The sequence below is a fragment of the Achroia grisella genome, unplaced genomic scaffold (genome assembly GCF_030625045.1).
Source record: "Achroia grisella isolate CSIRO2021 unplaced genomic scaffold, CSIRO_AGI_Agris_v1 utg778, whole genome shotgun sequence".
NCBI classification, from domain to species: domain Eukaryota; kingdom Metazoa; phylum Arthropoda; class Insecta; order Lepidoptera; family Pyralidae; genus Achroia; species Achroia grisella.
Window position 1 is genome coordinate 880,028 of NW_026713018.1, and position 12,561 is coordinate 892,588.

The 12,561-nt window shown below is 35.8% G+C and overlaps 2 protein-coding genes across 2 annotated transcripts; both read right to left on the reverse strand.

Annotated features, from left to right (window-relative positions):
• Positions 1–1,274: 1,274 nt before the first annotated feature.
• Positions 1,275–4,687, reverse strand: LOC131850626 (uncharacterized). The gene is made up of 4 exons (XM_059200921.1): positions 4,587–4,687; positions 4,379–4,496; positions 3,123–3,285; positions 1,275–1,474 (listed from the first exon to the last, which is right to left on the reverse strand). Exons 1-4 carry the CDS (start codon positions 4,640–4,642, stop codon positions 1,293–1,295), a joined length of 519 nt encoding a protein of 172 aa, XP_059056904.1. The 5' UTR covers positions 4,643–4,687; the 3' UTR covers positions 1,275–1,292.
• A 722-nt stretch (positions 4,688–5,409) lies between these two features.
• On the reverse strand, positions 5,410–12,256 carry LOC131850652 (uncharacterized). The gene is made up of 5 exons (XM_059200953.1): positions 11,924–12,256; positions 10,548–10,677; positions 6,966–7,097; positions 6,057–6,180; positions 5,410–5,542 (listed from the first exon to the last, which is right to left on the reverse strand). The coding sequence occupies exons 1-5, from the start codon at positions 12,203–12,205 to the stop codon at positions 5,473–5,475; spliced, it is 738 nt and encodes a 245-aa protein (XP_059056936.1). The 5' UTR covers positions 12,206–12,256; the 3' UTR covers positions 5,410–5,472.
• Positions 12,257–12,561: the final 305 nt, after the last annotated feature.

A 12,561-nucleotide genomic window follows, 5' to 3' on the forward strand; every position in this document is an offset into this window, starting at 1 on the left:
CTTTTTTCTGGCAGATTTATAACAGACTCTGGTATTTTATTGTAAAACCTTACGCAATTTCCATAAAACGAATTACTAACTTTAGCCAAACGACATTTAGGTAAAATCAGTTTGTTATTGTTACGTAAGATTTTATTAATGCAATCACTAACTCTTTTGAAACTGTCTATATTCCTTCTGGCATAGATGATATTTTCATAAATGTATTGAGAAGCAACGGTGAGGATATTTGATTCCTTAAAACACTCTCGCAATGACTCCCTGGAACCCATACCATAAATAGAGTCTGAGAGGTTAATAAAACCTGATTTCTAGCACTCGGCGTCCCCTATGAACCCGCGCCCGGGTGCGGCTGTACCACTGTAACCCCCGTGTAAAGACGGCTGATTCTTACAGATTTAATATATTGTATACCTGTGTTTCAGATGCTTTGAAAGCTGCGTTTGCGACCAAAATGGCCTCGACATAGGTTCTATACGTTGTTATCCTTTTGGAATATTTACACGAGTTTTTATTTATTTATTTATACTTTCTATTTATACTACAAAAGATTGTTCTGATTTTTTAAATAAATATGATTTAACAGATGTTTTGAATTTATTTAAGGGTAATTCCAATATATCCTTTGGTATCTTATTGTAAATTTTATACCTATTCCCATAAAAGACCTATTGACTTTTTCTAAACGATACTTGGGGACAGCAAGTTTGTCTTTAAATCTAGTATTAATATTATGAATATGCTGTTTTTTGGAAATAAGTCAAGATTTTTATGAACATATAGGATATTTGAATATATAAATTGAGAAGCAACGGTGAGAATATTTGCCTCTTTGAATTTCTCTCTTAATGAGTCACGACTCTTCATACAGTAGATCGCTATCGTCCGGTGAAGCTGTAAAGGCCAGCTGCGGCCAACAGCATTAGAGTAGTCCGAAAAATATATGAACATATTTTTATTACAGAATATATTTAAATATACCATTAGTACCTAGTATCGTAGCACAGATGGCCGTTGGGGCAGTAAAGTCCTCGAGTGGCGACCACGGATCGGAAGACGCAGCGTGGGAAGGCCTCCAGCAAGGTGGACCGACGATCTGGTCAAGATCGCTGGAAGGCATTGGATGCGATCAGCGCAGGACCGATCGTCGTGGAGATCTGGAGTGCGATGATGATGATGTTCTGGGATTTTATTTTTTTCAGATCTTCAACAGGTTTTCAGTTCAATAATAAATAACTTTACAGAAAATTTTTATTAAAAATAAAACACATGGACGATGACGCGGGTACCAACTAGTCATACATAATCCTCATTTTGTGACAGTCAGTTTTGACGCGAGCATCGAAGTGGCGCATGTCAGTCCGCCGTCGGGACGCTCTCTCCGCGTCGTGCGGTACATACTCACTGATGCCGCAGGGGCAGCACTGGCCGCAGGTACAGAAGGCGCAGCAAGCTCGTACAGCATCCCATGCTCCTATATGATCATGTTCGGAGATGTATATGTTTTTGGTAAACTACTCTGCTACCAAAATGTTAGGGAATTTACTCTCTGTATATATATAGTGAAAAATGAGTGGAAGCGTCAGTCACGTACCTGTATGGTTCTGCGCATTTCTTGGGCTTCAGGGTCTCGATGATATCTTCACTAGCTTTCCAGTTTCACAGTAGGTTTCACAGTTCTAATTTATTTTAATTCACAACACAATGCGCGCGCGCGTCATGGCCGCCGTACAGTCGGTTCAGTACTAGGTAAGGGAGGGGCGAAGGAACTGCGCGGGAACACAAACTAACGGACTCTAATATAATAATCTGTGCTTACGATGATACAGGGTAGATTTTGAACAATATGATAAACGTGCATGACAATAGTTGTTCATGCACGGTCTTTTCATTTAATACTAGCTGTTCCCGCGATTTCATCCGCGTGGAATTTATTTTTAAACTTTTTTCTAAAATATTTCTTTTCTAAAAAAAAGTAGCCTAGGTTACTCCCTGTTACATCAGCTACCTGCCAAAAAAAGTTTCGTTAAAATCGGTCCAGCCATTTCAGAGATTAGAGCCGGAACAAACAGACCGAGAGACAGACAGACAAAAATTATAAAAAATCTTATTTTGGTGTATGCACCGTATATATATTCATATGCTTGTAGTAAAAAACGGTTATTTCAATATTACAAACAGACAGTTCAATTTTATTTATATGTACCTATACATTAGACATAGACACCTATTTATAAGTATAAAATGTAAACAAACTGCTTTAAAAAAAGAAATTCAATTGAGAGTTGATGACCCTTAAATAAATTCAAAACATCTGTCTAATCATATTTACTGAGCAAAGCCTATTGCTCACTAAACGATTACTTGAATGACGAGCGTGCATGGCAATAGTTGTTCATGCACGGGATTTTCATTTAATGTTAGAACATAGACACCTATGAGTAAATATTGTAAATAATCTGGCGTTAAAAGAAAAATAAGTAATTCAATGGAGTTTCTTACCAGTTCTTCTCGATTGGATCTATATAGGTACTAAACTGGACGGTAGGGAAAAAAATATAACACTTATAAAAAATTTGACGTTCATATGCAACTAAAATGTCCTACATGAATCAATGATCTTTTAATTTGATTTTTAATATAGAACAGAATAGAAATTCAATGGAGTTTCTTACCAGTTCTTCTCAATTGGATCTATATACTGAAGTGGACGGTAGGGAAAAAATTATAATACTTATAGAAAATTTCATATGCAACTAAAATGTCCTACATGAATAAATGATTTTTTTAATTTGATTTTGAATATAGAATAGAATAGAAGAAACTTATTACAACACAAACCACAACAATAGCGGTATATTGTTGTGGTTTTGTTTTCAAGAAGGGTATATTAAGGTTTCTTAAGGGTCGGCAACGCGCACGTTATACACCTGGTGTTTCAGGCGTCATAGGCTACAATAAACGTTTACCATCAGATGGGCCGTATGCTTGATTGCCACTATCATAGTATAAAAAAAATAACGACGGTCACAGAAAAAGAATATTTAAAAATGAACACAATGAAAATGACATGTTCTAGATCAAATTCATTCCTGTCCTGACATGTTCTAGACGGTTCTTACCAAGTTTCTTCGCCATATTGGCATATTTCAAGTATGGTGTGTCAACCATATTATCGACGGGAGCTTGGCAAACTCGAACCACGTGCGGGGTGGTGGTATTTCTACCATCGACCATTCGACAAGAGCGGCCGAATAGAGGACACGGGCTGTTTGGGTATATTTTCTGAAATAAGGATAACGGACTTGGGTATATTTTCTGAATTAAGGATAAAACTAGGGCGGCCGAATAGAGGACACGGACTATTTGGGTATATTTTCTGAATTAAGGATAACGGACTTGGGTATATTTTCTGAATTACGGATAACGGACTTGGGTCTATTTTCTGAAATAAGGATAACTTTATTAACGATCTTGGTTACCGGTTTAGGCACCGTTGTACAATCGATGGTTGCGGATTCGATTCGTGGCACAGTAGAAACATTTGTATTCCTGATTGTTTGTATCGGTCTGGGTGTTTTCTATGTATATTATGTATGTATTTCCAAAAAAAATGTACGTAAGCGATTATATTTAGAGGCCTATGTCCAGCAGTGGACTGTAGTGGGCTGATAATTATGAAGCAATTAGTTAGTCAATCTAGTACCCATAACACAAGCTCTACTTAGCTTAGATGGCGGTAATAATTAAAAAAAAAATATCTATGTAAAAACAACAAAACAAGGACGGAGAAATAAATGAAAAATCCCATGTATATAACAGTTATCTAGTACCCATAACTCCGTAGAGGATGGTAAGATGGTCATGAGTTAGCCTATCGTGAAAATTTCACCAGGAAATCACGTTAGTTTCCAGAGGGGATAGCGCGGAGGTCACACACACCACTTGACGTGGTACAGTGGTAGCAATTAGTTTATTAGTCTACATTCACCTCCCTCCCTAACAATCCCATTCACCTCCCTTATCAGAGAGCCAAGCAGAAATATAATTTTACACAATGTTTTTTTGGTGTCCGTCAGATTTCAACTTACGACCACTTGGGCGTAATTCAGGTTAGTAAACCTATTAGACCACGACGATTTCATCAGCTCCACTAATGTTTTTGTGATATACATGGAGCTGTAAGGTATAGCCGATAGAGTCCATTTTCCATCATATGGGACCACATCATCATCTGCTTCATCCTTATCCCATTTATTTGGGGTCGGCGTAATATGTTTTTCTCTTCCATTCATCCCTGTTCGCAGTCATCCGGACCACAGTTTATAATAAATTGCAAATATTAACTGTACTTCAACTATCTTTATAATCTTAATACCGTTGGGCATCTTCTAAAGCACTCTGGCAATGGTTTCCTCTCGAGGAGGATCTCAGCGGAAGTGTTCTGTATTCGACCTTTCCATTCTCGTCTGCGGCTCTTGCAGACTGGTCTACATCTAACAAATAAATAAAACATATAACTCTACCAATAGCCCTCAACTGAGGTAGCTTGCAAGTTTGTTTAACACAAGTTAAAAAATACTTACTTGCAAAGATCTTCTGCTTTTTTTGGATCTCGCTTCAACACTGGCAATTTTATCATATCCAATATTTTCCAAAAAGGGTTTCTAAATTTATTAAAAGTATAGCAAAATGTGTACTTTTAAAAATAATATTGAAACATATCAAAGAAATTTGACTTTGACATTTCCACTTTATTGATTGTTTGTAGTAGACATGTGCTAACTTGTAATAAACGTCACTCGATTTAACTCGAGTTGAAAAATATTTTTTTTTTTTTATTATTTCGAACAAATCTAATGTTTTTGGGCGCAGCTAGTCTTGAAAGCTTCACCGAACTATAGGGGGCGAGTAGAACTGACACTTTAAAGCAGCGGAAGGACTTATAGAACGTATAGTCATTTTAATGATAACATAATCGGATGAATATGCGAAAAAAAAAGATAACAACCTCAAATCAATACTGAAATATTTGTGACGAGTGAAAATTGTATGATATGAAATCATCGGAAAATTTCATGCCATTGTCGGTTCAACGACACTCATGTTCTCGCTCTTTCACTTGATTCGTTTATTTACCAGTTGAATACTGCCAACTTGAGTTGGCAGAATTCAACTCGAGTTAACTCGAATTATGCGCAACTCGAGTTAGTAACTCGAGTTGACACATCTCTAGTTTGTAGCAATGAGTGGGCTGAAAAGGCCATCTGCGGCCGACAGGTTTAGAATTTGGGAAAGAACTAACTTTAGAGGGGCATAAGATTTTATATATTCGAACATCTTCCTCAAAAAAACCAGAACTATTAAATGTAAATAGACTTTAATATAATTATAACTATAAATCGATAAAGCAAAATACTATCAATTACCACTAGCAAAATTATGTAAATATCGTAAAGAAGATCAATATCATCAAAGTAGGATTTGATTTTGCATTATGCAGTGGTTGAGAGATGGCGGATGTCCAGGGGGTTCCAGTGACCTGCATCGTAAAACAATGATATCATATTAATACAAATAGAAATGATCTTTATTCTAAACTTAATATAAGCAGTTTTGAATATTGAGATGTAAAATCAAAGATATATGATTTTTACAACTCATCCGGATCGCAGGCTTGAATTCATAAGAAGATGAGAAAGAAACTTGCGTGTTGCTCTTTTAAATTAATGTTGTTTTAAATAAATAGACGAGGCATGCGTCAAGATAGAAACCGCTACGCACTCATTCTATGTGCAATCAGTTAATATTTGACTAAGTCACAGGACTAACAGAAAGTATAGGAATAATAATTAACTTTTTTTTGTATTGTTTAGGTTATTGTCAAGTGCCTGTAGCACCTGTAGCACTACGACTACATAGATCTATTGTGCTCACACTTCCTCAGAGTTCGCTACCTAGACCCGTCAGGGACAAGAATTGAAGGATATTCTTAGGAGCGATGGTTTTTATCTCCCCATATGGAGTTTAGCAAAATCTGCAGATAATGAACTTACTTAGGATGCTCCTGATCCCACACTCGCATTTTCTCACATAAAACTTGCAATTCTGTCTGAGAGTTCGCGGTTGCTTTATAAGGTCTTTTCTTGCAATTTTTACAAACGCCAGTGCAGTTACAAGCTATATGAACAAAATGTAATGGTTGTTGGTAATATATATATTCTTTAAGGCACTAGTAGTACATCTGTGAGATAAATTATTTTTACAATCAGTTATTAAGGAATTAAAAGAAGAATTGAAAGAAGCAACCAATAAGCAAGCAAAGAAGCAAGCTCGACCTGAGGGTCATGAACACCAGGAATGCTTCTTTTAATACCAAATTACCAATACTCTCCTGGTATCTCTAATGTATTTACATACATGCCCATCTTTCGCCGAGTTTAATCCAATGTAACAGCGGGTGAACTTTTCTCTTTGTCTCAGATTAATTTAATTTTATTGATCTTTACATCACTGGAGAGTCAGATAAGAATAGCTTGTATTATGGGTACTAGACAACTGATGTAAATATTTAGTTAACATTTTTTTGCAAATACATGCATAATATACACAACAAACACTCAGACCGATACAAAGATTTATACTCATGAATACAAATACGAATACTTGCATAGTGCAAAGAATCGAACCCCCGACCACTGGAAGTAAAGCGATGTGCTAAACCGCTGGACCAGCGAGGCCGATTTTTTTTAGAATTCGGTGTTTTTTTGCGGAAGTTTCATTCATCCATCTCATTACTTAATGGATTTGCATTTTGTCGTCGTAACCCTTCCAGTAGCGGTGGTCAGGTATCCGCAGGAATGTTTGCGGTCTCAAATATATGAATAGTAGCGAAATAAAATAAAATAATATAAATATAAATGATTTAACTAAAGATATTGTTGTGTATACAGGAGATATCTTACATGTTTTCATTTTATGTTTATTAGTTGCGTCGCGTGGGTTGTTAGATGAAACATTATCAGGGTATTCCCTAGAGCCTAATGAGCAGAAGAACCGAGGCAGTTTCGCTTCAAACGTCCGATGATCGATGAGACCTGTTCAAAGAATACAAAAATTTGATAGTTCATATGTTAGGTGGTCAACCTTAAATGGTATTTTTATACTCAGAGCAAAATGTTTTGTTTGAAATAACTAATATTGTATGAAATATTTGTTATGATTCTGCATTAAAAATATATACTGTAATGTATCGGTGTACTGTGTGGGTGTCTAAACGATGAAAACACGTAGTTTATAATAATATAATATATTAATGTGCAGTTGTTTGTTGCATCATTCATCATCGCAACCCGGAAGACGTCCACTGCTGAACAAAGGCCTCTCCCAAAGATCTCCACGACTATCGGTCCTGCAATGCCTTCCAGCGATCCTGACCAGATCGTCGGTCCACCTTGCTGGAGGCCTTCTCAAGCTGCATCTTCCGGTCCGCGGTCGCCACTCAAAGAATTTACTGCTCCAACGGCCATCTGTCCTACGAGCTACGTGCCCTGCCCATTGCCACTTTAGTGTCGCAATTCTTGGGGCTATGTCGATCACTCTGGTTCTTCTGCGGATCTCATTTCTGATTCGATCACTCAGAGAGACTCCGACTCACTGGCAACATACTGAACAACTGGCACTTTTAAATTATCTAAATGACAATGAACCAATAATGAAGTCAAGTATATCAAATAACATGGCATATAAATATGAACTCTTAAAAAAAATAATAAAAATAATAATAATATTAAAGGAGTTTGGCGGTCTGTCGCCATTCATATAAAATCCTAAATTTCCGTTTTTCTAATATCAATCACTATGTATTTAATAGCGATATTAATTTATATGGTAAAACAACTTTTGCCGGTTCAATTATCAAAACAGTTTCAACGTAGTCAATTCAACGCACTTATCTACAACTTCGTAAATTATATAGATGTTTCTTCATTATATTTAGAGCCAACTTATGGGACACAGTCACCTAGATACATAAAATAATAATTGCATTTAATAATGTCTAGTCAGACAAATTCAATATTGTCTACTAGGCACTGCTGTATCTAAACTGTGTCACCCCACCTTACATTTTCCTATTGTTATTTAGTATATAAGATCATTATTTCTATGTACATATTGTCAGTTTATCATCATCTGTAATATACATCGTCTCGACCAACAACATCGTATCATTACCCGCAACATTATCAGTATTCCTTTATGGAATATTGCAAGTATGGTAAATACTGCATTATATATTTGCTTTGGTAGAAATATATAAATTTTATAGAATTTGGAGTTACTTTTCGGAAACTCTTTTCATTACTCAATGGATTTTTATTATTTTGTTTCCGTTGTGTGTTGTTTCGTAAAACCGACGGATTCTTGAGCTGGATGCCAGATGCAACGCGGTGAAAGCAACCACCTGCGGCATCAGCTTTTTTTTTATATTAAAATTTGAGCGCGTTTGACTGCAATCTCATCTGATCTTAAGTGATGATGTGGTCTAAGCTGTTACACGCAAGCTCAAATAATACCTATTCACTCTTGACTTAAAAGACCCAATGTTGTAAGAGGCAGGAAAAATAGATGCTGGTAGAGAGTTCCACTCCTTAGCTGCTCGCATAAGGAAAGATGATGCAAAACGCTTAGTTCGAGCAGGGGATATCAATAGTGTAGGGGTGGAGCCACTCTCCACGTCTTGCTGTACGTTGATGAAACGGTGCTGGAGGAATGAGGTTGTGCAGTTCTTGATCTTGAGCACATTCGCCAAAATGGAGCTAGAATTATGTGAGCGGTGTGCCCTCATGCCCGCAATGAGCGAGGATTTTTACAAATAAAATTGGCCACATAAGTGACATGCGAGCACATGAACGACAAAACTGGAGTCGAAGACAGTCGCCGTGGCCGAAATAGGCTGGAAGTATATAATTATTTCGTTTAATTCTGCTACCATATTTTGTCGCAGTTTGGTCGCCGAACCGGTCAACAAGGATTATGATATAGGATATATATTAGGATATAGCTTGGAAGCCTAGCTTCCAAGCTATATCCTAATTCTTTTCAATGTGTGACTCCAAAAAACAGCAATATTCATAATATTAATACTAGATTTAAAGACAAACTTGCTGTCCCCTAGTATTGTTTAAAAAAAGTTAATAGGTCTTTTATGGGAATAGGTATAAAAATTTACAATAAGATACCAAAGGATATGTTGGAATTACCTTTAAATAAATTCAAAGCATCTGTTAAATCATATTTATTGAGCAAAGAATATTATGTTATCTGTGCTATTACTCACTAAACGATTACTTGAATGACGAGCGTGCATGACAATAGATGTTCATGCACTGAATTTTCATTTAATGGTAGACATAGACACCTATATAAATAAACTGGCTTTTAAAAAAAGTATTTCAATTGAGTTTCTTGCCAGTTCTTCTCAATTGGATCTATATACCAAACTGGACGGTAGGGAAAAAATTAAAATTAGAATGAAAAAATTTGACGTTCATAAGCGGCCTAAATATCCTACATGAATAAATGATTTTTGAATTTTGAATTTTGATGCCTCGTTCAGAGGTGAAACACGTGTTGCAATATGAGTGTAGACCTAAAAACGGTCGGAATTTGATCATCAAAGAGTAGCTCAGAACGCCTCTAGTTGGGGTGATCGGATATCCGCAATGAATATTTGTGGTCTCACACACCGTAATGGTAGCGGAATAATACAAAGCAAAGTTGAGTTAAGCATTGATTAAGAAACGAGAGGGATAGAGAAAAATTCTTCTAAGATTGTCTACAAAATGATAAACCTTTTTTCTCTACGAATTCCTAGTAATATTTGTGAATGTTCACAATAAAAACACTGTTCTTATAATAATAATAATAACATAACATACACACACACAGTGCACTTACTTGGTTTCGGCCCGTAAGTGTGCAGAAAACCAGCAAAAGCTGAGAGAATGAGACGATAGAGAGAATAATAGTAATAATAATAATCTCAGGACATTTCACACAGCGCCATCTAGACCCAAGTTAAGCTAGCTAAAGCTTGTGTTATGGGTACTAGATAACTGAAACATATATGTATATAGATTTTTTTGTAAATATATACATATTATACATAGAAAACACCCAGACCGATACAAACAATCATACTCATGAATACAAATGTTTGTGCTGTGCGGGGAATCGAACCCACGACCGGTCGTAAAGCGGTGTGCTAGACCGCTAGAGCACTTCTTTGATTCCCTTCTTGTTTGTTCCTGATATAATATAATTTGTTTCTTTATTCCCAGATATTTAAATCTTTTATAGCAAATACAGAGATCCATTAACTAAAGACAATTAACCATAAAGCTTACATCTATATTTTCCCGGAGACAAGACCATAGATAAAAACACATAAAGGTTGAGTCTGATCTTTTTTAACTTAACAATTCCAATGTAACGAACGAGAGGGATCTCGGGGAAAAAATCTCTTAAGATTTTTTAAAACAAACCTTCCCTTACGAATTCCAGCATGGAAACTGCAGTCATCTCTTTCACTTCGGGCTCCTTAATTGTGCCTGTTCTTTCATCTTGATACGTGATATCATTTGATACAGATATATCGGGATATACATTTGTGTTCTGGAATAATTTGTTTTGTTTTTAAATGTCTCATAAAATATTATTGGTGAAATCGCCAAAATGGGCTGACTGACCCTGGATATGGGATAAATAGAGATGTGTCAACTCGAGTTTACTCGAGTTGCGCTGAATTCGAGTTAACTCGAGTAGAATTATGCAAACTCAAGTTGGAAGAATTCAACTGGTAAATGAACGAATCAAGTGAAAGATCGAGAGCATGATTCTGTCATCGAACCGATAATGACATGAAATTTTCCGATCATTTCATATCACACAATTTTCACTCGTCCCAAATATTTCAATATTGATTTGAGGTTGTTATCATTTTTTTCGCACATTCGTCCGATTATGTTATTATTAAAATGATTATGCGTTCCATAAGTCCTTCAGCGGCTTTAAAGTGCCATTTCTACTGGCCCCCTATGGTTTGGTGAAGCTTACAAGGCTAGCTGTGTCCAAAAACATTAGAATTGTTCGAACAATAAAAAAATAAACTTTTTATTCCAGGTAACTCGAGTCAACTCGAGTTAACTCGAGTCAGGTTTATTACGAGTTAGCACATCTCTACCTATAAAGTCAGGATGAGGATAACCTTATTTTAGAAGATTCCACACACTTTCCACCTTTACCGTGCTACCACAATCGGACGAGTGCCCGGTAAAGCAGAAGATGCTCGTCCGGTGGTTGACCGTTATATTTCTATAATGTTAGATAACAAAATATGACTTTGCAGCTCAGTAGCAGGAACATTTTAAATTTAAATAACAATATGCTTTACTAATGCGCCACCTACTCTATTTTTTTTTGTAAATACTCTCTTTCCAAAGGTTGTCTGTAAGAGATAGCATTAGCGATAAGACCGCCTTTTGTACTTAGTTTTTTTTTTGTTTTTAATTTTGTTCATGTCCTTTATGGTGCAATAAAGTGTTATAATAATAATAATATGTATCATAAACATATATTTATTAGTATATTAGTATATATACATATATATTAAACAACACAAACATAATACATATAAAATAATCATATATTCACCACTGTGTCTTTATGCATGTATATATAAAAATTGAACGCTAGAATATAAACTGCTGATCAAAGGCCACCCCCCCCCCCAAAGATCTCCACGACGATCGGTCCTGCGCTGCTCGCATCCAACGGGAGAAGGCGTTGGATATAAAATATAATGAAGAATAAATGAAATAAAATGAACTGTCGAGAAAATTTCTTATGGTATGTTACTAACTGGAGGTTCTATCAAATTCTGCAGTTCAGGATGACTCTGGATGAATTTCCAAAATGCACAACATTTCTTTTGTACAACATCATTATCTAACTCCTTGACTGGGGAGAAATCTATCACCAAATGTTGAGACAGCAATGGTTCACCACAAGACCCTTCGTCAAATGTACTACACTTTGTTTCTGGTGCTGGGGAGTTGCTAGTGGTCTCTACTGATGAATCTATACTGTTCCGAAGGTCAGATACGGTGAGATACGGTTTCAATTCAAACCGCTCATCGTCCATCTTAAATTAAAATTGAAGAAATTTATTATTTTTATATAACACAATATTGTTGACTAGATATTATTCAATATGGCGTATAAATATATATTTTTTATTTTTACTTTTTATTTATTTGTAAAAGATAGGCAAAGGAATTAATACTTATACAGCTTAGCACAATATTGCATGCGTAATAACTGATTGTATGTGTAATACATTTTTTTAATTTTAACTTTTAAATAAGGAACAAAGAAAATTTTAAAAAAGTTTTCGTATTTGCGTAGATGATGAACAATCATACTTAATACCACACCAAATGGCCAACACCATTACCGCACAAAATATTCAAGATGGCCGATAAACGTTAAATTGACATT